Source organism: Lonchura striata, chromosome 4, assembly GCF_046129695.1.
Source record: "Lonchura striata isolate bLonStr1 chromosome 4, bLonStr1.mat, whole genome shotgun sequence".
Lineage (NCBI taxonomy): Eukaryota > Metazoa > Chordata > Aves > Passeriformes > Estrildidae > Lonchura > Lonchura striata.
The window spans coordinates 47,450,886-47,477,160 of record NC_134606.1 but is presented as its reverse complement, the minus strand read 5'-3'; the positions used below and the strand labels follow the sequence as shown (position 1 = coordinate 47,477,160).

Genomic DNA, 26,275 nt, shown 5'->3' with positions numbered 1-26,275 from the left:
TAAGATGAATCTAAGTTATAATAACTGGCTAGTAGTATTTTTATTGTATTTACCATCCCAGCAGAACAGAAAGAACTAAAGCACATAAAACAAGAATCAAAACATTACCATTTTATCAGCATATTCAGGAAGGTCTATTAATATGGAAGTTTCACTTTTGTCAAAGTGCTACTGAAGCAGTTCAGAAAGGCATCTTATCCTGGTTTCCCTCACTTTCCATTTTTTATTTCCTATGGATAATATTTATAAGGATCCTTAGCACTTACATCTGGAATAAACCCAATTTCATTGAGGTGGTTACTCAGCTCTGGATCATGGAATGCAATCATCTGGGAAAACACCGTCAGGTACTCTGAAATGACAAATACAAGACCGTAGTCAAAAACACAAGGCATCACATGCTGCTAGCTCACAACAAAGAAGTAGGAAATCCACTCATTTTAAACCTACAATAAAATAGCAAGTGAATACCACTGCTGTACTCCTCATTACCATTACATTCAATATAGAGGAAGAAACATTTAATTTTTCTTCTTTAGTACTTCTCAGTTTGGATTTTTAACAATGGTTTAACTTGGCACACACTTAAGTTGTGATGCATGCTTGATATGCAAAGTTAAAGACTGTTAGGTAAGCAGCAAGGAGAAATACCCATATAAAAGATAAAATTTATTACATCTTCAGCCTGGCCTATTAGGTTGATGGGTACAATTTCATTAAGTTGTCTAAATAACACTTGCTTTTAATTGGAAGATAAGCAGACAGCATTACACAGGACAGTGACAGATTTCTCTCTGATTTGCCCCTCTCCCAGTTTTGTTCACTCTGTTAGAAGAAAGCTGAAGAGGCAATAATTGCAATTTTGTAACAAATGATAATTCCTTTTCCTCTACATGCCCAAGAACAGAGCACTCAGGGCGTGGACGGCCAGTCCTGCGGAGCAACAGAGAGAGAATGCAAACTCTGCTTCCAGAAGGCGCTGGCATCTCAATACTCCACACAGTTTCTATCTACACAGAGACAAAGAGCAGCTCAAATTGCAGTGGGTAGTTAATGACACATTCTTAACCCTTTCCTATACCTTAAAAAAGCAGGGAAATGACACAGCATCTTCCTTTTATGCCTTTATTGTTTTTTGACATACAACCCTAGAAAGGATTAACGAGAATACTGAAAGAACCTTAAAGGGTCCAATCTTCCAGAGTCCTTGATGATACCAGATATAGAACAGGAACTCGGGAATGCCTACACTAATTTGTTTCACAGAATCCTACTGACCTGTATTTCTAACTTTGGCTGATACATATTTCTGCAAAGCTCCTTAGGAATAACATCAGGAAACCCTAGAGCACAGAAGTATTATTTTACGGAACAGTATAACCTCTTGAGAAAAGTCTTTACCAAACTATTAATCTTGAAGTCTAAAGTAGTTGTCTCCAGAGGAAAGTATTTATTCTTTCCATCTTTAGACCTTTACTGCAAGCAATCTTTCTTTACAGACAAAAGAATGCAAACATGTTCTCTAGAATATTTTTTCCTATTTTTTTATTCAGTTCATAACACCTCTTACCCATTGTCTTACACACATAAACTCTCCTAACCCTGGCATTCTCCTCTTAGATTAACTCTCTCCCAATTATCTAATATGTAAATGCTTTTAAAGTTTTGTTAATCAGTTCTTAATTACCTTTCTTGAAGACAAAAATGGCAGACACTTTAAAGCTGACAAGTTTCACAAGAAATATATCAACAAGCTTATTTAAAAGAAATACAAGGACCGCAAGCCCTGCTGATACTCAGTATTCAATAAACATTCATAACTGCTTGCAATTAAAAACATTAATTACCACCTGTTTCTTTTAATTACTAATGGCTTTTGAAACAGCTTCTTTTGTTTTTTAAAGACTGCCTGGAAGACAAATTATCTTTCCAACACAGACTGCCAAGGTGACTTTCTAGGTGGAGAAAATTCCTTTCTCATGTTTCCATGAAATTTAAAATAACTTTTCAATTAGAACAGACATTCCTAGCTATTGTTTTAATTTATCTAAGTTACCTATATACTTGTTGAAGGCTGAACTACGGAACATTATTCCCCAGGGTTTTCCAACTCCTGACCTGTAATGAATGACATCATCTGTTCAATAAGAAATTCCCTTTGAATCCCTATTTTCATGAATACATTAACTTTCATTTTCTGAAGAACCCCTAGTTTGTACTGTTCTTCTTCATTTTCACTTATTGTAAAACAGCTCCTCTAACAGGATGACTTTGATCACCTGAAAGGTAAGCCTTTACAATGTGACACTAGAAAGACTATTTAGTGCTTTCACAACTTTGCAGGATGGACTGACTCTTACCCTAGATATTACAGAGAACACTTTAGTGTTGTGTGCTCTTCTTGATTTTTTCTCCTGTCTGAATCCTTAACATTCCAAAATTTTCTTGCACACTTACATGATTTTAACTGCATCCCAATTTTTCAATGCCTTGAAAACGTGTATTTACATATCCAGAGACAACTCTACTTCTCTTAGAACTACACCAAATAAAGGGAACGACTTACCTTGAATAACATGAGAATTATCCTTCAGAAAGAAGTTATACAAATACTTTGGAATAAAAGCAGACATGCAGGCATATGCCAGAGCTGAAAGAATTTTAAAAAACAGATGCAATGTCAGAGGCAAAATTTAATTACACCTTAAAAAGTTCATTTTAACCAGATAATATACATACTTAAATCAATCTGTACACAAAAATGATTGCATGCACAGGTATAATAGGAATTATCATCCTAAAAAACTAGTTTTCCCACACAGAGACCTTATGTAAAGAAAGCCAAGTACAAGACAATAAAAGCTTGGACTACACCTGTTATGAACAAATCACATTCTAAGAAGATAAAGGTTATATATCTAAAGCTGATCTGAAACTTTCAGGCAAAACTACCATCAGCTTTTCTGAACAAAGCTGGTGTGACAGTTTAACACTTAGGTTAGCAAATAATACATTCACCTTAAGCAAGGCTGAACTACAGCTTCACTGTACAAGTGCTACAGCAGCATTTCTTCCTTTTTCTATTCAAGATTATTTGTGCTTTTTAAAATATAACATTATGATGCCTGGCAATAAACAGTACTTTAACCCCTGCTTGAAGAGCAGTACACCACATGCAGTTTTCAAAACTCCAACCATTTCTTTTGACCTGTGGCAACAAGAGCTTTAAAATTCCTTTGTAGATACAGAAACTTTCCATCTCTAACCGGATTCACACATCTGTCTACGCATAGATACAGATGAGAGACTGTGCTTTTCTTCGCACTCTGCAGAAAAAGGTACTCACCTTCATTGTTAAAATTCAAGTATAGAAATGGTGCACAAAGAGAGTCAAGACCTAAAGAGAGAACAGCCATGAAGAAACACCACAAAAAAGTTCATTTATTTTAAGGCACAAGATGACGACATTAATTTATAATGAAAATTTGCACACTAGATACTGATTCTGCATTATCAGGCCTTCACAAGTAATGGTAAGAACAACTGTGAAATATATGCATGAAACCAGCAAGGATTTCAAATTGTTCAGCTATAATGCCAAATTGATTATTCTGCCTAGGCATCCAAGAAATGCCAATTACTGTTCCAAGAACTCAGTAACTTTTGCAGTATTATCTTGAAGCTTAATAGCAAGCAACAGACTTTTCTTTTTAAAATCAAGTGTCTGAAACTTACGAAGACTGAATATAAAATAAAGAGTGGGGCAATTCCAAATTAAATATAAGTTATTAGGATTTAAATTTGCAATAAGCCATAGGTTCATTCTTCAAAGAAAACAGAAAGGAAAGCATCCAAAAAAAGGGCTTATATTGTGGGGGTGAAAAGCAGGAGGTACTTTTAAGTCAGTCAAAGCTTTCCATTCAATTATCTGCCCTTGCCAACCAATCAAACTCACCTTGCCAGTACACCAAATTAGGATGGGAAACAACCCAGGCCTTCAATACACGTCTGAACTTTGCATGACCCTCCGGTGATGACAGCAGTTCATCATATTGATGGCAACGAGGAATATCAACTTCAATCTGCCCCACAGCCAAGCATACAAAGAGAAATTGGGATGAGTGGGGCAGCACTACAGCAATCTTGCAAGACTAGAGGTAGAAGTCAGCCAAAATATGTAGGTCAGACCTGCTTACTCCATCACTCTCAAAACCAAAACTGACAGGGAATCTAACACACTTGCCAAAGTTTAAAAATAGAGATTTTTTTTTTTCTCCTTTTCTGCACTCTTATTTTTTAAAGGGTTCTAGCCCTTGAAAAAGGCAGAAAACAGACAATAGTTACAGTTTTTTTACTTCCAGACTCATTTTAGGTGGTAATAGTACTTTGCTCTAAAAGGCAACCAAATCAGAGTTCTCAGTGTTGCAACCAATTTGATGGAAAATTTTTCTTTACCCAGATGAAAGGGGCAGTTGTTTGTAATGTCTTTCTGTGTCTGGTAAGAGAACATTTGAGAACATTATCTTCTTGGAGACCCAAATTGCTCAAACCCCCATTACTGTCAAGTATAGCTCACATTACAGGACCTCAGCATTATGGCTACGAGGTCCAACAGGCACAACAAGCATTTGGTAAACCCAGGATTTTAACAATAAATCATTAATATTGTTCACTACACTGCTTGCTGCTATAGAAACAGTGATTATAAAGTAAAAAGGGATTTCAGCTTTCCCATTTTGTAAGTTGAGTACTTGTGTCAATCTGTTTTGCAAGATTTTTGCTACAGTGTAAGGCTGGAGGGCAAGGGGAATATTGCTGTTATCCATGTGTGCTGTAATAGGCAAGTGATGGGTGGGAAAGATCTTCAAATGACAATATCTGGTAACACCATAAGTCTTACTTGTCTGTCTGTAGGAATCGGTGTGTCTTTATCAATGGCATCATATTTTGCTTCTATGGCACCCTAAATGTGGAAGAAGAATATTTGAATTTAGAAAGCCCTCGCCAACATAAGTGCATATGACAATGTACATGCTGATATGAGAAGTTGACTGCTTTTGTTAGGAACTTTAGTTATCAGAAGAACAGAAGAATCCAACAGCTTTGCTTCAACAAAATGATCTTTATTCTGTTACTAACTCAAGACATAAAGACTTTTCTACAGATCTCCTCAGCATGATCTTCAGTCATTTTCATTTGTTTACACAGAAAGCCATGCACTTTCTAGTTTCCCATTTTCAAGTCAAGAGATGCTCTCAGTTTAAATACAGTGCTTAGCCCAGCCCCTGGCAAGTGGCTTTCAGCTCATCTCTAAAGCACTGAATCCAGCTGCCTGTTAATTAATATTGCCAAATTGACTTAAGTAGCCAGTCCTTGCATAAAACCCAAGGCAGGAATATTAACAAGTCCATTTCAATGTTATGGGACAAGAAAACACCCATATTTTACAGATGGCAAGTTGCTGAAGCACAAGAATTGACTCAATTCCTAAGACTCAGATTACAAGCCTGACCAGCAGTTTTTCTTCACTTTTACAGCTTTTTTTTTTTGTTGATCATATTATATAGTACTCAGAAAATCACATCCTAAGCTACATCTCCTGAATAACCTAGGATGTGTTATCTCTAAGAATCTTTATGATCTGCTGCTGCAGGATTGCAAGAAAGGTAAATCCAAAAGCTGGGTAGTCCAGCAAGTCTGTGAAGAGCCTTAATTTCTGGGAAATTCCATTGTCCAAAAGGACTGTATTTGATTGACTTATTCTCCGTTCTTTCTTGGAAGTGTATTGATTGGTAGGTGAGAAAAAGACATTTCACGTGTTTTCTCCTGTTTTGTTCAACTACTGCTGACTGAAGCAAAAGGATTGGCAACTGCATTGTCAAAATATTAAAAATCAAAACAAAAAACCTCAATTAACTACCAAATGTCAGGATATTATTTTCCACTGAAAATAATCAAAATTAAAGGCAGCCAAGTTCACATACGCTTTCTGAAATCAAATAACCTTACAGAAAAGAAGCAAGTTGTCAGAACATCATCTTTATTTGCAAAATTTCATGACTCATTTTGTTTGAAATTCCAGTAACCTACCTGCCAGATCTTTAAACACATTCCAGCTTCCTTGTCAACCCCATTCCTAATGCATCCCACCCCCAGTCAGTACTGGAACTGCTCTGAACACCCTTACCTCAACACCCAACAAGGCAGCCCAGGTTATGCCTCTCAGAAGGGGAGGGATGTCAATCCTGGCTTCTTTCCAAATTTGGTTTTTCTTGTACGGGTAGGCCTTCAAAGAGAAGAGATTAACCACAAAAAATGTTATCAGGTAACTGAAACAATTCAAATCCCAAACCTGGGACAGTCTTTCCCCATATGAAAGCAGCAAATACAAGCTTCACAAGAATTGAATTTAATCCCTAACTGGAAGGCCTGGATGAAGGACTACTGTTTGTTAAAATATCTGCTCTTTCTCATAAATGGATTCATGTGCTTTGGTATATACTAGATAGATCTACTAATCCAAATTTGTAGTATTTTCTTCATTATTTTCCTTTTCGTAATATGTATCCATCTTGGTTTTATTAAACATTTTTAGTTTATCCCTGATAATATGCATCAGCTCTCTCATTCTTAAACAGGAATCTATCTCTCTGCATACATGTAAATTAGGGGCTGCTATTCCTTTATCCAGTATAAACCTCACATTTATAACATGGCATTGCCATGCCATTGCCATTTACTGCTTGGAAATGCAGCAAAGTTACAGGCATATTTATACATATAATAGCTTAATCTATTATGAAATAAAGGATGTAAAATTATTTTCATCAGTAAATAACCAGTATTAGCAGCAGCTCTATTTCCATGTGGATACCTTAAAATCCACTTTTATATTCACCAGTACTGAGAATAATTTGTTCTATTTTTATTTTCAATCTTCTTATACTTCTGAAGGGTTTTTTTTCTTCCCCCTTTCCTACTGTGGTCTCTTGTACCTCTGCTTCCTTTTACAATTATTTGGTCTTTCAAAATCTTCCAATTAACAGACCAAATGCAATTATCCAGCATCACAAGGACTCCATACCTTCAACAGCCTGTCAAACAGGACAATTCTATTTAGCTGGTACTCTGTGTCCCTCTCCCGGATGATCAGAGGAAGAGTAGCAGCTGCAGAGAGCTCATTGCTACTATTGGAATGAGGTAAAGCTGGCTGGCTGGAAAAAATGTGAACAACAAGAAAAACAAAACACTGAAAAGAATTAATAGATGAAGCATTTCTTAGTCAGAAGCAAGAATAAGCTAATAATTTTGAATATTCAACATAAACAACTGATTTCCAGGACAGAGGCTAACAGCCTCGGTTTGGTATCAGGGCCTGAAGTGCAGCATGTTTATCAGCTCTTGACTTTCAGAACAAAGGCGTGTTAGTTTTGCTTTTGGGAGGCAGCTGTGTCTAGCTGTGCAGTGTGCCACTCAAATAAAACTAATAACTCAAAATTCAGCATGTTACAGATTTACACACATACTCATCTTCAAGCAATGGATAAAATGCTTCTCCACCAACATCCTTCAGTCTCTGAAAGGAGAAAGAAAAATAATTTGTTATCAGAATGCTGCTCAGAATTCAAGTGGAATCTTAGTGGAATACAAAAACTATTAAATAGCAATTCATTTGTCAAATTCAGTAACTTGCCTGAAGATCCAAGCATCAGCTCAGTCCTTTGCCAGCAACGAAGCATATTATTTATTCAACAATAAAACCTTTTGCTAATACAGGCTTTTGAAGCTGATGGAAGCTCTTCTGCCTAAAGATACCCGTAAATCTATTTCCACACAAAAATAGTTTATAGGCACCATGGATTAATAGATCTATAGTATTACATAGTCTGTTGTTTCCTCATTTTTCTACGTGAACTTCCTATCCAAGTAGCTGCAAACCAACTGCACAACTTGCTTTTATAGTTCTAATCAGGTCAGAAGTAATGCAAACTTGAATTCCCTTTAGGAAATACACTCAGCAAAGGTGACAGACAAACATGGCTGCATTTTTGACTGAAGTTTTCAGACCTCTTATGGTACATGATTAATATTTAATGCCATGTTCCCTGCAGTGCTCTGTTTTGCAGTTCAGCTCTTAACTTGCAGGCACACAGCACACAGCCTGGTCCTCTTGGGGCTGACAGAAGAGTTCATTCTCTGTTCACTCAGTACTGCTCCTCTTTTGATTATAGGCATCATGCTCTGCCCTATAAAATGTGTCTGAAAAACTGCGCAAGTTCAAAAACTTATTTCAACTAAAGCTGCATGGTTCAGTCTTGCATCTTCCACAAAATGAAACTTCAGTATGTAATTATTTTTTGCTGCATTTATAGAAGTAGGCAGCAATATCTAAAATTACAGATGAAAATGTTTTAAAAAAGCCTTAAAAAATTGCCCTCTAGTGAGAACAACAGCAGAAGCTGCAGTATGTATTATGTTTAAAATAAATGTTGCATATTTTTAACCTCTCTCCTGCCTTGCAAGCCCCACTGATCAACTGAAGAAAATAACACAGTTCTTTGGTCTGCCTTGATGCATTTGTGTGAAGCAGTACAAAGTTCTACTGAACAAATGTGTTTACACAGTGTTTGACACACTACCTCCAATATTAAGGTGGCAGAGTCAGGAGTCACCTTCTCTTTTGCCCTAACCCTTGTATTATGAAAAGGGTTTTCCAAAAAAAAACCTGACAGAGTTGAATTTTCTACTATAAAAAGCAAGCTGCAAACAGCACAGAATAGTTTCCCAATTTGACAGCAATAAAGCTCTACATGAGCAGAGACATATAAACAATGAAAACATTTCAGTGATATATGCAGTAAATCTTGTAACTGTCATTACACCAAGCCAAATCATGAGTTATCATATGCTGATTTTCCCACTGAAGATGAACAAAAACTGCATTACAGCATTTTTGCAAAATGCTTTAGGGAGATCTTTTGAACTAACCATTCCATGCCATATATTCCAAAAATTAATAACCAACTAGCAGAAAATTGGTATCCCATGTTAAGTATAAAGCTTTCAAGGAGCTGAAACTGAAATGAATTGGTTTACTTTTGGATAATGTGAGCCATTGACAGACAGTAATTAAAGCACACAGAAGATATTCCCTGAGCAAATAGTTGTACAAATTGTGGAGAATACCAAGTGGTACAGAGCTATTTGCACTACACTGAGACAAAGCAGGTAACAGAAAAAGGAAAGAGAGGGACAGAAGGCAAATCAAAATTACTGAGTTTTTGCAGGCAAAGCAATTTAATAGCACAAACCAGAACCTGACTTGGACACTAAGAAGCATTCTCTTGGAATTAGTGGCACTTCTGTTGGTAGAAACAGCAGTAGGAGCTGCTGCTACATATTCCTTTTAAACAAATGTTTCTGCAGAGAAGAATGTAAGAAATGTACAATATCATTCATTCTTACATTTCGGAGCTGGCACAGAGACAAAGTCACAGTTGTGTCATCTAGGAGGGAACTTCTATCTCGTCCTTGCCCAAAGCTCTCACCATCTTCTAATAAAAAGCTTCAAAAACAAGAATAAAAAAATCAGGTCATCTTATAACACGGGACTTGAGCTAGGAAAAAAATCTCTTACATCAATACGTTTCCTCTTTAAAACAAAGTATTAGGTCTTAGAAGTATACTCTTTTGACTCTGCATGGCATGAAACCTGCTATCTAGGGAATGTACAATAAACTTAAATTATTCAGACAGCTTTTCCTGTAAAATGTCACATTTTAGGTTTTTCATAACTTGGCACATAAAGAAAGAGTTATGAGATATGGGATTAATAATCCCTTTTATTCCTTGATCTTGCACAGAACTGGCCTGTCATTTATTGTGAAAAGTAAAAATAAAATATTATTATCATATGAAAGGCATGACAAAAAATCCCAAGTGAAAGTCTGACCTTTTCTGTTGCAGTCCATCTAAGGATACAAATGTATCCAAGATAGAGTGTACAGAAATTTTCCATTATTATGGTATTTTTAAAATAGACCACATGAAACAGATTTTCAGAATTTAACCTAGCATTCTCAGTGTCACTTAGAGATAGATTGCATTTAACTCCTCATCTTCAAGATAGACAGTATGGTGGAAAATATTTGTTGCCCAAAATTGAAAAGTACCTGCATTCACCTATGGGCAAAGAAATAAGCAACCCTTCAAAAATCTCACACTAATTTTGATAACAAAATAACACTTAAAATCTATTTCCACCATTTTTCTTTTAAAAGATACTGCATCTTGGCTAAACACGTACTTTATCTGGTTTTAAAACACATACTAAATTGATATATATGAGCACCTAATTATGCTATTAAGATCAGATTGTAGGATTAAAACATTAGTGTTCTACATAAAATTGCAACATGTGCAGCAGTAAGATAAAAGTATCAATCATTAAAATGCTGTTACAGAGTTCTAAGTCATAAAACTAAGCATTTTGAAAAAAAGTAATTAGCTGATCTGCTGAATAACTGGGTTCTCCATTCAGTACTGCTGCTCTGTGAAAGTGAATTCTGAATGTGAGAATAATAATAAATTACAAATATCCCTCTGAAGCACAGTGAGACATTTTTACTAAAACTTAATACTATTGGAAAGTGTGCAAAATTTAGGGACTCCCATTTTAGTATTTTCCACTTCAGCAGCATCTTTTCAAATTTCAGAAAGCAATAGGTAGGTGACAGATACAAAGTATTCAATTAATGCCTTAAACTGGGCAAGAAGGAAGTTTCCTTCTGTTCAAGAATGCCATTTTCAGTGTTTTTCACATATACAGGTCTTTAAACTAAGTATGTTCTCTTGCAATCACTAGTGTTCTCCATCCATCCATCCATCCATCCATCCATCCATCCATCCATCCATCCATCCATCCATCCATCCATCCATCCATCCTTTAAAGTGCCTCTGCACCCTTACCTGGGAAGTGTGCAGACAGGTGGCTTTGATCTAATTATTTCTTTGTTGACAAGTTCTTTCTCCAGGTCTCCTCCAGCCAAGCACCAGAGATAATAAACCTCTTCAACTGATCTTTCTGCTAGGTAATCATTATCTTCATCTGTTGGGAGAAATGACACAAAAATAAATTACAGCCTTTTAGGCAGTTTGTATTTCTTTCTACAACTCTAAACATACTGTTGAAAAAAAAAAAATGTTCTGCTTGAAAGGTCATAAACTTAATGTGTAGTTAGAGGAAAAGTGATCTTTCCTTTGCAAGTGCTCTTTAAGGAAATTTAAGGAAAGAAGTCATTAAAAATGCAGGTATTTCTGCAGCTTGCTATGAACCACTCACATGAATACCTTGAGTGTGGATTTTTGCTTCCTGTGTGTTTAAAAAAAACACCAAAACAACAGCGTTTTATGCATAGCACGAAGACTTAAAAAAACCCCAAGTGATTCCTACTGAGTAGCTGTATTCTCTCTTCCCTTCACATACTACACTCATTCTAACAAGGTAAAAGATCTTTGTCTAGATTAGGTTTTCTAAACATATCCAAATTTGTAAGGAAAAAAAACTAATCAGGATTTAAGAGCCATAACATTTTCAACATACTGTTGTTTAAAACTTAGAACTTTAATCTTTTAGTCCAGAATGTGACCTTTTTCACAAAGACTTTGCTTTCCAGTACTTCCAAAAATCATCTTATGTTTTGATCTAGCAGAATTCAATTATCAATAGCAGAAAAAATGACCTTATACATGCATGTGTCCAAATTCTGAAGGCAAAAGATGACACTGCTTTTGTAACATGGACTTGAATACTAATGCTACTTTTCCCTCTGAATTTGAAGCATAAAATTAAGATTTGACTCCTTTCACTGGCACACATCCCTGAAAACATGTTTGTCCATGTCTCCTTCCATTAAACAACTTGCATTCATCTAGTGTTGTAACACTTAACAGTCTCTGTGAATATTTTCTTGCAATAACACTTTATTTTCCTTCCCCCTCCAATGGTATTTATCCCACTACCTGCTTTTACCTTTACATAATTGACTTATGTCTTCAGGTAGTGTTAAATTGGCACACCTTGGAGAAGATGAGAACAGACCAGCAGGTTTGTGGAAGGGAGGATATAATGGGGATACTTCACTGAACAAACTGTCATGCAGCAATTCCTCTGGAGTTGGCCTTAAGAGAAGAGGATAAAACAATTAGAGCAAACTGCTCCCAAAAATACTGCATTTTAGCAAAAAAAAGGTCCCCAGTAATAAATATTAACAAGTATTTTAAATCATATTGGGTTTCAGAAATTTTAATAGCAAAAATGTCTACCAATGTTTTTCAATTAATGCAGCACAACAAATGTGTCTGTTTACAGCCCAAATTCAGACCTCTAATTCTTCTCTTTTAAACATTTAAAAGCACAAAACTGAGAATTTCTTATAAGTAGCCCAAATGTCAGTATTCCAAAAAAGGTTCAGGAACAGCATTCACAAGGCCCTTGGACTTGCCTCTTAGAAGGCTGGAACGTAAGGCATTTCTTCAGTAGAGCTATGACATTTTCAGAAAGGTCCTGGAACATAAGAAAAATATGGAAGAGGTCTGTTTATTACTATCTTAATTCAGGAAGACACTTGGCTCATACTTAACTTTTAACATACAGGATATTCCTTTGAGGGCAATAAAATTTCATATCTACGCACATGAGGGTGGCTGTGTGAGACCAAAATTCTGGGGAAGCAATTTTTCTCACCTCCCAATCTTACATTTGATTCAGGGAAAAAAAAACTGAAAAATTTGCAATGTATGCAGTCTTTTACTTATTTTTTTTAAATTTGGATATTCTGTTCCCTGCTGGAAGCAATGCAGTACCTGGTCACTTCCTTCTGCTAACAATCAGAACTCTTTCATATAAGGTCCCAAAATATACAGACACTAAAGTTCAGTAATCATTTTTGTGGGTAAGGAAAAGTTGAACTATATAAACCTACACCATCAGAATCTATAAAGTGGACCAGATAGAAGACTTAATTTCAGGAAGAAAAATACTTAATCACTAAAACTTTAAAGAAAATGTATAGCTTATTAAACTACTCAGTGTTAACATTTACTGAGACTGACAGCAATTTTAAGAAACAATATTACCAGTGCTAGCTATTTCAAAGTATCTTAGATATGTACTTTGGACTTAAAAATTTTTCATCATACTGCATTACAGTAAGAGACCAAATGAATTAAAAAATAAATATGCAAAATACTATGCAGCAATAATAAAATATTCTGGGTAAGAAGAAAAAATGAGTTTCACAAACCTTAATAATATCAAGGCAACCATGTTCCTCAGCCAATACAGTTACAGTATCATCTACACAGCCTTTGGAAAACAAACAGAAGAATAAAAAGTTAAAGATTATTAATAAAGTGATAACTATTAAATAGGATAACACATAAATGTTCATTCAAATAAAAAGTACTTAATTTTAGCTTTTTACTGATGCTGCCACGTCACTTGAAAGTGAATTATCAAAATCAGATATGAAAATTATTATAACCTATGCAGACAGAAGCCTAGGAGGTTAAGTAGCACATCTAAGGTAACAGTGAGTATCTATTTACAGGCCTAGTCCAGAGTGTAATACTCTACCAAATAAAGTAAAACAGTCTTTCAACTTATAAATAAATAAAAATTAAAAATAAGTCCTTGGAAGAACTTAAGGGTACCTACGTGAATCTTGAAGTAATTTTTGCCTCTGTTGCTCCTCGCAGATAATAAGAGTATTATAGAATTTCTTGTCACTACTTTATTGAACAAATAATTCTGAAATCAAGACCTGAAGGCCTTTCAGCAGATAAACCAACAACTTGAATTCAGACTGAAGTGTATGAGATGCCTCAGGTACCCTTGTTACCAAATCCCAAAAACAGTCAGAATTTCAGCACTCAAGCACTAGCTGCTGAATGAAAAAGATATTTCTCCTGAGAGAAATTAATTTTAACAGTATTGCTTTTGCTCTGGATGATAACTTAACTGTTAAGGCAATTTGAAAACTCATGCCTTTCCCCTTCCCATGGTTTATACATAAACACCACCAGAAATCAAGTTTTAAAAGCTGCAAAGATAGTCCCACTTCTGGACTCATCTACATTAAGCCAAAATTCCACTTGTGCAGAGATGTTTTATAGTTTGAAGGTGAAATTAGAGACAAAAGCCTGAGTTCACTAAAGCACTTCTCATCTCTCTTTATTTCTTTCATCCTATTTGAGTCCTGCTTCTCCCGTCTTGGCCATTAGTACACAGGAACTGCAGGAGACAGTTTTCCTCAATTCCTAACTCATTTCAGAAACCTCCTGCAACACAAACCAAGAAATAACCATGAAAACGACCATCATTCTTGAGGATGTTTTCTTGTATTTTGTTTTTCTTTAATAGTTTGCCCTTACTCTAATATATTGCCTTACTCTAATATACTCTTCCCAAGTTTTTTCCCTGGCATACAGCTCCATACTTTCCCTAGAGAAGCAACACTCTACAAATGTCTATTTAAATCTGTAGATGAAAGATGACAAAGTGCTTTAGGTCTGACCATCATAAGCTGATTAGTCTGTAAAGCTCTTAATCATAGAGCTGCTTGGAAATTTGAAAAATTGATTTTGTGCTACTTACCTAACATAAGTATAAATTTCAATCTTTCTGCTATCTCCAAACTCTGAAATAATTTTCTCCCCTAAATAACAACAAAGTCAAATTACACTTGAATTTGAAAGAAACAGTTACTACATGAAAATATTTAGATAACATTGTATCCCATCTTTATACAAAATCAGTGAAATAAGCTTCCACATGTGAATTTTAGACATATCAAAACTATATGTAAGAACAAAAAACCTTATTTACCCCAACCATGGCAGAAACAGTTTCATATCACAATATAGCCAAAATGTATCACTGATAACTTCTCTTAAATGGAACTGCCTTGCAGTCAAATTCTTGTGGCTCCACAGGTAACTATCCTTCATAGTTAACACATATACCAAGTATCCTAAATACTGAAATGCATCCTATTCCTTGAACAACCAGTACTGTCCAGGTAGGAATGCTAGCATATTCTGACATATGGGTTTGGGTAATGGGCAGGGTGTCATTAACCCCACATTCAAGAGCAATCAAGTTAATGGAACTATTCTCCCAGAGTCAAAATCAAGAGAATTATTCTATTACATACCATGCAAAGCTCAAATAATATGATACCAAGAGACCACAGATCTGATTTAGGACCAGAAGGCAGCGGCTTCTCACACTGGGTGTGATCACTTGGTTTGCCTATTCCCTGCGCAATTACTTCAGGTGCCAGATATGATGGGTACCTAGAAAGACATAGCAACATTAGAAAGACACAGCAACATCCTTCTATCCAAAAAGTGTGACTTCCCATTACACTATCAGAATAGTTTGCCATTCTAAGAAACTGGAATACTGCCTATTTTATTCATTCAAAATCTACACATTGCAGTTTCACTCCAGTGCAGTACAGAAAAGGTCAAATCCCAATCACTAGCTCTATCATGACGTGAAAGGAAACCTTAGCTTTCAAACTGGTATATTTACATATCTTAGGGAAAACACAGATTGAGTTTCAGCATTAGGATATTAACTAAGTGTATCCTGGACTCACACTTTGGGATGGTGGCAGTCATCTTTTCCACTGATAGTATATTTCCATCAAATAATTTTTGACTTCAAAAAAAAAGTAACAAAAGCATTAAGAACCTATATTACCTTCTACTACATGATTTAAAAATAATATTATCACTTGTTTTTTTGTCAACACTTCAGTATAATACCTAAAAAAGCATGCAATCACGTTTTGAAAGGAAACATCAGTTCCTTTTGGCCATGTCTTTAAGAATCAGCTCAGTATTTAATTTGAAAACAACCTGACACCTCAAAAAATAAAAAAGTGACAAAAATCTCACTGCAACAAAACAGTGGTTTGTAATACATTATGATCACTTGAAAATAAATCATAAAGAGACAGAAACCTTACATTGGTGGGCAACAGAGAAGCACTGATTGTGCATTTTCCTAAATTTGAAATTAGGAATCCAAGTCATAGGGAAGTATTAGTGAAGCAAATCTAGGGAATAAAGGCAAATCTAGGGAATAAAGACTCACATCACAGAGTTAGGCTAACATGCTGGCATGGTACACATTCTCTATTGTTCGTTCATCTCACCTAATTACCTCTTTAGTGACATTATCAGAAGCTTCTGTATAAGGGGTGATCTAAATACGATTTATTTCCTGAAAAATTAAGTCTCTGATGTATTTGTATTGTGTAGCTACATCCTTACCCTATAGGAAAATCAACATCAACACCTTGAGCAGTCATGTGGTAGAGTCCAAATTTAGCCAACTTCACATGTCCCTGCAAAGGGAAAAATAAATGATCAAGAGCAGCAGAATCCAACTTTGGAAGAATCTGTGTTTAAGTTAAAAATGTAAAAAACAAAATTAAGAAATAATTTCAAGCTGTGTTAGCTGTCAGAGGACAGAAACCTATAAAATGCACCTTCTGACATTTCTACCTCATCTCTTTTGCAGAAGTGCACTGCAAGTTAAAGAGGTGTTTATTTCTAATGCTTTTACTTCTCAAGAGCATTAAGTAAATCACTTTGTTTGGAACACATCACAACTTTTTAAGTTACAGCATTATTTTAAATAAATTAAAAAGGCTTAAATACTCCACTGAACATTTTTTCTGTTTGAAAACTCTTCAAAATCCTAGAATTTTGAAAACTGTTCAAAATCCTGTTTGACTCCTGGAACTCCCTAAACATGACCAATATTCCCACAACTCCTCCCTTTACCCAGTCTGTTCTGCATACCTCCCATGAATTCATTACCATCTTGCTCTCCTTGACAATATTAAAATGGATTTTAAACAGTTTTTCCAGGTACTTTATTTTTATTTCTGAAACAGAAAGCTAACACCAAAACAACAAAAAATTAGGCACAGAAGTTAAACTGAGGCCTTATTTCTGCTGAATATTGAATTACACTCAGCCAGCCTCCAGATGGTGCAACAGAGAAGGCTCCATCAGAAAGCTTTCAAAAGGCAGGGGAGAGTTTAGAAGTTTATTGTCTCACAGCCCTCTTCTGTTCTTTTATTGATTTTAGGAGTATCTTAAAATCCTAGAGTACTTTTGCATGTTAGAGCATTATTATGATTTTCATTTGTTTACAAGCATATAAAAAGATACGTGTTCCTTCTTTTTAGTGTTCCTTATTTTCGTCCTCTCCTTTCTTTGCTTTCCATTGGGAGGATCTAGTTATTCTACCAAAACTGAGTAAAAAAGGATTGACAGAGGAGTTATACAGATGGGTTAAACTCTTTAGCTGTTGGTTCTGATGAAGAAACTGCTCTGAGGACAACAACAGTTATTAATTTCTCTTAACTTTTATGACCAGAAATTGTATTCCTCTCTGCCAACCTAATATTCTGTGGTAACAGAATTGACAGATACTTAAATTTGAATATTTTAACATGAACAAAAAAAATATCTTGGTTTCTTAAAAGGCAAGTATCATATCACTATGGAACACAATATTACTGACAGCTAATTAGCCATAAGAAGTATTCATCTATTCAAATAGCTAGGAAGGTCTTGTGAGTAATTAATGATGACAAGTAGACTTAGATTATCACTTTGAGAAGGGAGAAAAAGTGTGGTTTGGAATAGAATAGAAAAATAAATTCAGCAAAACATTTGAAACTTAAGAAATGAGGGAAAATTGTAGTTAAAAAAAAATAAACAAATCAAACAACTTTCCAGATTTGCAATTTTTTTCCCCATTGAAAGGACTCTGACTGTCCAGTCTCCATCTATGACAAAGCACAGCACTTGCTAGCAGCAAACAAGCCCATAGATTCATTCCTGTAGCTGTACCTTTCGATCCAAAAGAATATTGCAAGGGGAGAGTGCTCGGTGGACCATTCCATGCTTATTCATATACTGCAAACCTTGCAAAACCTCATATGCTATGCATAAGATCCTTGAAGAACTGAAAAAAAAACAAACAGACCAACAACATGTTATAGTGAGTGCTTTCCTTTTTAATCAGTAAAAATGTAGTGTTTCACAGCTATTCCAAACAAAAGTGAGACATTTACAATTCCATAACAGTTTAAGGGATCAGCATTGAATATGGTGGGGTATGTTCAGTGCCATACACACATCTTCTCAAAATCCCACAATTAGGTTTCTTCACACTGAACTGGTCCTTAGGAAGTGTAGAAAACACTGACAAAGTATAAAATACTCTTCTCAACAGAAACTCACCTAACTGGGAAATAAAGAATCTCAACCCTCTCTTATTTTTATTTGCTCTTCTTAAGTCTCCTACTGATATTCATAAAAAAAAAATAAATCACCTGAACAAAAGGTTTTCGAAACTCAGATAGTAACTACAGCTTATTCAGAAGATAGCAGAGAGGTCTAACTAGACTGTACCTATAGTCTTCAGTCATCTCAAAATCTAAAATAAGAAAAAAAAAAAGGCAGAAATCTGCATTTTCAGCACATTTTGTTTTACAACCTTGGCAGCAACAACCTTACCATTTTTTGTAGAGAAACAACAAAGCTGACCATGCAAAATATTTTGACATAACTATTTATTTTGACAAAAATTACCATTTCCTCCATAGACTGATAGCCTTAAACAGGAGTTTCTGTGAAAAACTGATCATGCATCTGCACAGATCACCATAACAGGCTTCCAAAGTGCACTCTAAATAAGAACAAAAGGCACAGACATCATGTCTCATGTCACCTAGAGAGATTCCATTTAACTTTCTATTCTTCCTAATTCTGTCCACTCTCCCTCAGCCATTTCAGGTCTTTTTGGTAACTTTTCCTCTGCAGATACTGGTTTTTACACAACGTCAAAAAATCAAAACATATCTGCTTATAAAGACCTAACTTTACAACCCATTTTTTTTTTTTTATTTCATTGCTAAAGAAAAACATACAACATACAAGTCTTAACAACACATAATATACAAGACTTCTGGAGGATATTCACTACCTTCTCTTGCTTATTAAAAACTTGTGTAACTGAAAAATGAGAAGGAGAATTTCAGACTGACGACAGCAACAAGCCAACTATCTGACTAAACACCAAAAGTAATTCATTTATTCAACTTCATCAGCTGCTATTCATATCTGATGGAATGACAAAAATTTGTTTTACAAGAGTAAATAGCTAGATTTTGACAAAAGTCACACAACAAATTCTGAGACTAGTGCAACAAGAAATATTGAAAAAAGCCATGACTAAGTTACCCTGGCTGGAGCTATTCTCTAGATTCTCCCTTTTTTCCTAGAAGAGCTCTGTACTAATTCACAATAGTTGTGAATATACACTTTTAAGATAAATTTTAAGCACAAAGGGCATCTATTCTAACATGTCCATGCTGCTGTATCTTAAATCATAATATTTGAAAGTGATTCTCAAGGTCATAGCAATTTGATCAAAAACACGTGGCTAATAACCACAAAACCAAAACAAAACCCCACAACCATCTAGCTCCTCCTCCCTAGCACCTCCCACCCACAAGTTACATACACCACAGCTGTGTACCTATTAGCTGTGTACCTTTCAGTCATTCTTGGGCAGAAATATGAATATAGCAAAAAAAATTACAAGTCTTCAGCTTTCTTGTATATTTTTTTGCCTTCAATGCAAATACTAGTGATAGTGGTGGCAAACAGAATCCCCTCTCTCATGTTCTGCCCAGTTTTGCAAAACAAGACATGAAAAATAAATGATGGAGTATTCATGTTTCCATAAAGGAAAAAATTGCACGTGAACAATTCGTACATTATGAGATATTCTAGCCTAAACATCTCTTCTCTGTTAAAAAAATAGAAGTAAATATGGCATATTAAAAAACCAGAAGTAACAATTAATAAAAGTGAAATTTGGTGGCTGTTTGCTGGAGGCAGGCAGTGTGCTCTGCTGGCACCAGGGGGCCTCAGACACCCATTAATTCTCCATGTTCTCTTGCAATTCATTAAAAAGACATCCCAAAACTCAGGCAAATACATGGAATTACTGCTTTGGGATTCTTTGCTCTTCAAGATAAACCCTATCCATCATTCCAACGATCAGGATCACAGGAGTATAAACTGTTTTTCAAGAGCATTCAATAATCAGTGCTCTTAAGCTCTTTCTTTGCCAGTTAGCTGAAAGTCTGTTTTTCAATAGACTAGCTAGTGTTGAACTAAAATAAATGCAGCCCTTTTAACTACTGGACCTCTTGAACTGCAGAGATATCAGCACCCTCCTTTAGCAGGAGGTGAATAAAAAAAATCCAACAGCAAAAGCACTAGAAAGAACAGAGGCGATGAAGTCGCCAAATGTAAATGTGGCAGGTTTGACACCATTCACACCACACCATGGACCTAAGGAGGGCCATAATAATAATAATAGCTGTGTGGCATGAAGCAGCCTCTTCATCTCAACAGCTGATGATCATGGTTGTTCATATTACAGTAAAACAAATCATTCCCCTGCTTAAGGCAATACTCTAGGATGCAGCAGGTAAAAGCACGTGTGAGATGCACTGGAGTTTCCTAGCTCTTCAAAAAAGACTTGTTTTAAGGTTATTTTCCTCTCCACCAGCAAGAAAAGAAACATAAAATTCTTTGCAAAACAAACACATGTTCAAGAAACTGTCTGCATTTTAATCCTTAGTCTAGATACCAAAAATTTATTCATCTGTAGCCTAGTCAGCTAAGCCTCTGAACAGGGGTTCTCTTTAAGAGAAAGGATTGCACACAGGTATAAAATCAAACTGGTTAAATTCAATGGTTGTCCTGGTTTGGAGAAGAACCAGCCATAAAAAGAAGTCATTTTGTGTTCCTTCATACTAGAAATAATGAATGAAAAGACTGTAAGGATTAAAACTGATACTAGATTTGGGGCATATAACTTGAATGCATAGAAAAGGAAGCACTAAGGAGAACTGTATTCCTCCCTCAGATCCGTCCTGCAAATAGGATGAGGAAAAAAAAGATCTCTACAAGTTGGTATGAGCAAGTTCGGCCAACAGTACAAAACCCAGCGTGGTTAACAGGCATGTGCATGGCATTTGTGGGTGGAGAGAGAAGGGAAGTCGACTTAAAAACCCACAAAAAGGAGGATTGTTTTATTACCTCAAGAACTTGTCAGACCAAAAGCTATACCAGACAAATGACTAATTTCCACACTGTAATAGTACACAGGTGGCTGCATTGTGCCTTCACAAAAAACATTACCTTTTCCACTTAGCAGCCAACCTGATCTCCAGTCTATTGAATTCTTATTGTTAAGGACACAAAACCATTTTCTGGACATTTATTCAGGAATAATGAACCTAGCCTGTCAGGAAACAGATGTTTTAGCAGACTTTCAATCTCTTGTGGTTCTGCAAACCCAGTGATGAAACAATCTGATTGCTTAGGAGACTGTTGTCTCTTTTTGGATTCAGTCAGGTTGGGTGGGGAAGAAAAGCTTCTTGGTGCACCCACTACGCTCCCTGATCCAAATGAGAACAGCTTCTGGGCCAGGGGGAAAGGGATAGTACTAGAAGAAGTTGGCATACCCAGAGTCTTACCTTTTCCAAAGGGATCAGATTTTAGCAGAGAGAGTGAGAAAGATGGATTATCAAGAACCAAATAAAGACAATCAGCCCTGAAAACAATCAGGGGATCAGAGAGCTAGCTAAGAGTGAGCATACACACCCAGTAGGGACCCAGCAGTACCTGGGAAGAAAGTGTTGATTAGAACTGCCCAAGCCATGGGTCAACAGAATCACAAGATCAAACAAAAGAATTGCTTTATTTAATAGCAAAAGCTTTAGGACAAAAATGTAGTATGCTGAATTCCTGCTGAAATAACCCTGACAATATTACCTATATATTATTAAGTTTAAGTGGCTAACTTTTAACTTATGCTTTGTGATTAATGGGAATGATAATACAGCTGCTTGTAGAAGTGGGAACTGGACTCCAAGATAGGCTGCTCTAGGAACAAACAATTATTGCAACTAATTATTTCAATTTTAAACAAAATTACTGGTCTTCCAAATCCTAAAAATAGTCATATTAGCTCAGACTAAAAATTATTTCAGACCCACTATCCTTTTTCCAAAAACAAAAAAGGCAGGCATATGCCTAGGAGAAAGGGAATACAAAGCAAGCACATATGAAATTTTCTTTGATATTTTCCTGGCTTCCAACTTCCTCTAATCCAAGATTTCTTTTGGGTAAAACAAAAGTTTGCCTCCTGAGCATCATGTCTGGTAATATCATCTACTAGATCCTGTGACATTCCGCAGCCATCATGAATTCTGTTGGTAAAATCTCCTTGCTATTTTATCATTGCTTGACTCTGGAGCAGGAAAAGCAATTGTGGAAAAATGCATTTGACAGCCAGCAGCATGGTAGTTGCTACATACACCACAGACTGCTGAAGGAAAAATAAAAACTACTTCATGCATGACATATTGAATACTGAAGAAAAAGAGTACAGATCACACAGTTGGAAATCAGATATGGGTGAGGTCAGGAGGCTTGACTCATTAAACTGTCTGATCAAAAAAATTCCAACATGAGAAAAAAAACAATGACGTGATGAATTTTCGGCATTCATGTCAATATCATGGAAGTTACAGGTTTAAAGGAAAATCCAGTTTCCCTCCAATTTAAAGGAAAATCAATGCCAATCCACACACAAATTCACTCCATTATCTTTAAGAGAGGTGCATTCATGGCATTAACTGGAAATACAGCTTCTCTGTCTTTTTTCAGTGCTACAGTGAAATAGTTTAATATGAAAAGAGTAATTTGGTATCTGAAAAGATCTTCCTGTTTTCTTACTGTGTTCTGTCCTACCTTCTAGACTACATCATCTCCCCTTTTGATGCAGAGGCAGCTATTACAGTGTAGGTAATCAGTACATAGTGATTGTGCTGGTTTTGTAATAATTAATTTTTGGTGAAGAATGTGGGCATCAATCCTGCTACCTCTTGTAGGTGCACTGGCATCTGGCTAGTAGTGTCAACCTATCACATTTATGTACCTGTACAACACATTTATGTACCTGTACAGCAAAAACAGCAGGCTGGGGCAAAATGAAGGCAGAAGCAAAATCTTGAGGAAAGGAGAAATTTTTCTGGCTGTTTCAAATATATTTGTGGTATTTTTAACTGGTTATAGCCAGTTGTAAATTTAATTTCCTTTTATGCTTTTGTATCAGTCAACACAGAGCTCCTAATCCAGGTTTTAGAAGGAAGAAAGCTGTGCCTGGAAAGTACATTCAGTATTTAATGGACTATTTTGAATAAGAATGTGAAGTGAACAGAGGCCCTACCAGAATCTGAAAACAAAACAGGACTGGTATCAGAAAGCAAGCCTCATCATGTACTTAACTGCACAGAGTCCTGCAATTTTGTAGGTACTAGAGATGTGCATGTGGATTAGTACTAGGTCATGTTTATTGCAGCAGCAATTTAAGGAAAGAGGAAATCAATAACAAAAACTGGAACCAGAATCATTTTGACTTCTCTCAGGAAGGCAGAGCAAGACCAAAGAGAGCAAGAGCATGCTGATGATACAATGTTTCTGAGTTTCTCTTTCCTCAGACTTACAGTTCATGGGTACATACACTGCAATGCATAAGTCCTTTATTAAATTGGTGCATCTTGTTCTAACATTGTCATATTCTTGTAAAAATTCAACTCTAAAGGAAGAGAACCTCAACAAGCAGGAGTCTTAAGAAGCTTGTAGCACTCATACACAGGAGTGAAAACATGGGTTCCTCTCCCAAAGCAGAGTGTCAGACAGGGTCTGCCCTGAGGAAGCACATCAGAGCAACACAAACCAGCAACGTCATCAATCACTATCCCTGCACTTGTGAAACTAATACACATTTGGAATACAGGAAGGAGATTCATCACAAAAAATTGCGTCTGTTCAAAGTGAAAGGGAACCAGGTTGTGAACAGATGTAATGTTTCTGAACTCATAAAAGTGACAATATTTCAATACAAGCAAAACTATAAAACAAAGAAAATGACATTTGCAGTTAGTTCCTTTACTGCCAACAATGTGGATAGACTGGTTAGAAGTGGTGTGGTCAAATAGTTCAGCAAAGGATAAAGTTTGGGTATAATCCCAGCTGAGACAATCACCACATTGACCTCAAGAAAGACATCTGACCTCCTTATTCCTCAATCAACCAGCTGGAAAACAGGATAAAAAGCAGAACTGGGTTGAAAACCAGATGTGCAGATAAATTGGGTCTTCCTGGGTAAATAAATTACAAAATACCCTATACAGAACATAGAGAGTTTGATGCAGGTGGGAATGGTTTATTTAGCACTTTATTATGTGTTTGATTAAAAAATGGCACTGGGGACCAAGATTGTAAACACTGCCAATTTACTTGGAAATGCATTCACATTACCAGAATGAAATGAACTGGAAAGGAATGCAACAAACAGAGAATTTTATAGACAGAGTCCTCAGAAGTCTCTAGCTCATTCACAAGGCTATTTCACACAGGATATCTTCAACAAGTTCATCGCTCACCTCAGGAAACTCAGAAAGCTCTTTCATTCCTTTTTTAAAGTTCTAAGCTGCAAGGGTGACTTTAAAAGCAACACAGATGATGTTACACTTTTATGAAGGTCTCAACTTGTAATGTATGATAAAAGTCCATGAAACAATAGATGAAAGCACAGATAAAGAACAACTTTATATACAGAGCAGATTGAATACAACAATTGTATCAGTCCAGTGATTTTTCAGATCATTATCACTTTGAATGATTTAAGCCATAAACCAAAAATTTTCAAACATTGCACCTTAATTCCTTTTGGACATCCAGTATTCATCCCAAAAAAATAGAGAATAAATGAAAAACGTAGTTTTGAAAAATAAGTATGCCTTGTGAAGCAGTACTTTAATGCAACTTCTAGTGCCATCCTGTTTAATGCAAAGAATGGGAAAGACAATCCACATTCCTAGGTTTTGATCTTGCCCCTGATCAACTTTTTAAAAGTTTTTTTTTTTCATCTTAGCTTCAGCTAGCTCATTTTAAAACATATAATAGTGATACTTTACATTGGACCAAAACGTGCAATGAAATAAATTATTTCAATCACTAGATACAAAAATCAGATGAAGTAGCTCTGATTTAAATATTTTACTTTATTTTTAAAGAAGACCTGTATCTATGGCATGAGAATAGAGTCTTACTTAACATCAGCCATGCCGACTTTCTCCTCCACACAGCAAGAGAAGTGATGGGTCCCTAACCTCATCATACAAGGAGATAGAGTCCCTTATTTTTACTGTGGTGCCCTAGGTGGATCAGAAAAGCCTGATAAATGAAAAATTTTTAAAGAAAAGATGAAAATGAAAGGTAATTATTGATGCAGTTAACGTTGTTGCAGCTGTGTGGCAGCATAAACAGAACTGACAGCTCTAGAAATCATTAACTAGCTATCAATAAACAATGCTCTCCTTGCAGTCAGAAATGATCGGTTTTTAAAATTAAATTCTGTTGGCATGTCTATGAGAGGATTAAGCATTATTAACAAGCCACTTTCCTAACTAAAACTCCTTCTCCCCCATTTAAAAAAATTTCAACAGAACTTTTAAAGTTATGAACAAATCTTGCAACACTGTACAGATCTTCTGAAGCCGGGCACTCTATGTAAATTATATGTTGCAACAGTGTTACTTTAACAAATAACTTGGTCATAACATATTTAAAAATAAAATCTAAATATCTAAGGTCAAAAGCCTACCTAAGTATGTTTTAGTGTTTCCCTCAAAAAATCTGAATTCCTCTATCAATGGTATAGACATTGCTAAAAAATGAAACAGAACGGGAAGTTTCAAGAAGACCAGCCTGTAAATTCAAGTGATCAAAGGGACTTTACAACTAGGCCAATAAGCAGTGGTGCTGCTAGGAATTTCACAGCTAACAACTGATCTTGCAAAAGCTGCTAGGAAGTACATCACTTTGATCTATAAACCAGTGCACATCATCACAACAGGCAGAAAACACCTATGTGGAGAGGTAACCATAAACTTACGTGTAGACAAAGCAGATGCCTGTGACTATAAATTATGAATTTATCAATCACCATACAATTAATACTAAATTTTCTTCAAAGTGGTAAGAGAAATGTGATCACCAAAGGGGGAGAGAGGGCTGCAGTTGCATGTAG

General features: G+C 35.8%; 2 protein-coding genes across 4 annotated transcripts in view; both read right to left on the bottom strand.

Annotated features, from left to right (window-relative positions):
- TBCK (TBC1 domain containing kinase) overlaps positions 1 to 26,275 on the bottom strand; it is an 87,246-nt gene that overhangs the window by 48,096 nt on the left and 12,875 nt on the right. For all 3 annotated transcript variants that reach the window (XM_021525507.3, XM_021525509.3, XM_077782955.1), the window contains 17 exons: positions 17,941 to 18,055; positions 16,345 to 16,418; positions 15,216 to 15,357; positions 14,657 to 14,717; positions 13,305 to 13,366; positions 12,504 to 12,565; positions 12,032 to 12,180; positions 10,969 to 11,107; positions 9,466 to 9,565; positions 7,527 to 7,576; positions 7,085 to 7,214; positions 6,188 to 6,286; positions 4,901 to 4,963; positions 3,956 to 4,082; positions 3,347 to 3,397; positions 2,567 to 2,650; positions 267 to 352 (listed from right to left, as the gene is read on the bottom strand). In XM_021525507.3, the coding sequence (XP_021381182.1) occupies positions 267 to 352; positions 2,567 to 2,650; positions 3,347 to 3,397; positions 3,956 to 4,082; positions 4,901 to 4,963; positions 6,188 to 6,286; positions 7,085 to 7,214; positions 7,527 to 7,576; positions 9,466 to 9,565; positions 10,969 to 11,107; positions 12,032 to 12,180; positions 12,504 to 12,565; positions 13,305 to 13,366; positions 14,657 to 14,717; positions 15,216 to 15,357; positions 16,345 to 16,418; positions 17,941 to 18,055 (1,594 nt within the window). The remainder of the gene's footprint in view (positions 1 to 266; positions 353 to 2,566; positions 2,651 to 3,346; positions 3,398 to 3,955; positions 4,083 to 4,900; positions 4,964 to 6,187; positions 6,287 to 7,084; positions 7,215 to 7,526; positions 7,577 to 9,465; positions 9,566 to 10,968; positions 11,108 to 12,031; positions 12,181 to 12,503; positions 12,566 to 13,304; positions 13,367 to 14,656; positions 14,718 to 15,215; positions 15,358 to 16,344; positions 16,419 to 17,940; positions 18,056 to 26,275) is intronic.
- Positions 25,099 to 26,275, bottom strand: part of GIMD1 (GIMAP family P-loop NTPase domain containing 1) — a 51,778-nt gene continuing 50,601 nt past the window's right edge. Inside the window, exon 4 of the mRNA XM_077782956.1 lies at positions 25,099 to 25,112. The gene's annotated coding sequence lies outside the window, so the exon portion shown is untranslated. The remainder of the gene's footprint in view (positions 25,113 to 26,275) is intronic.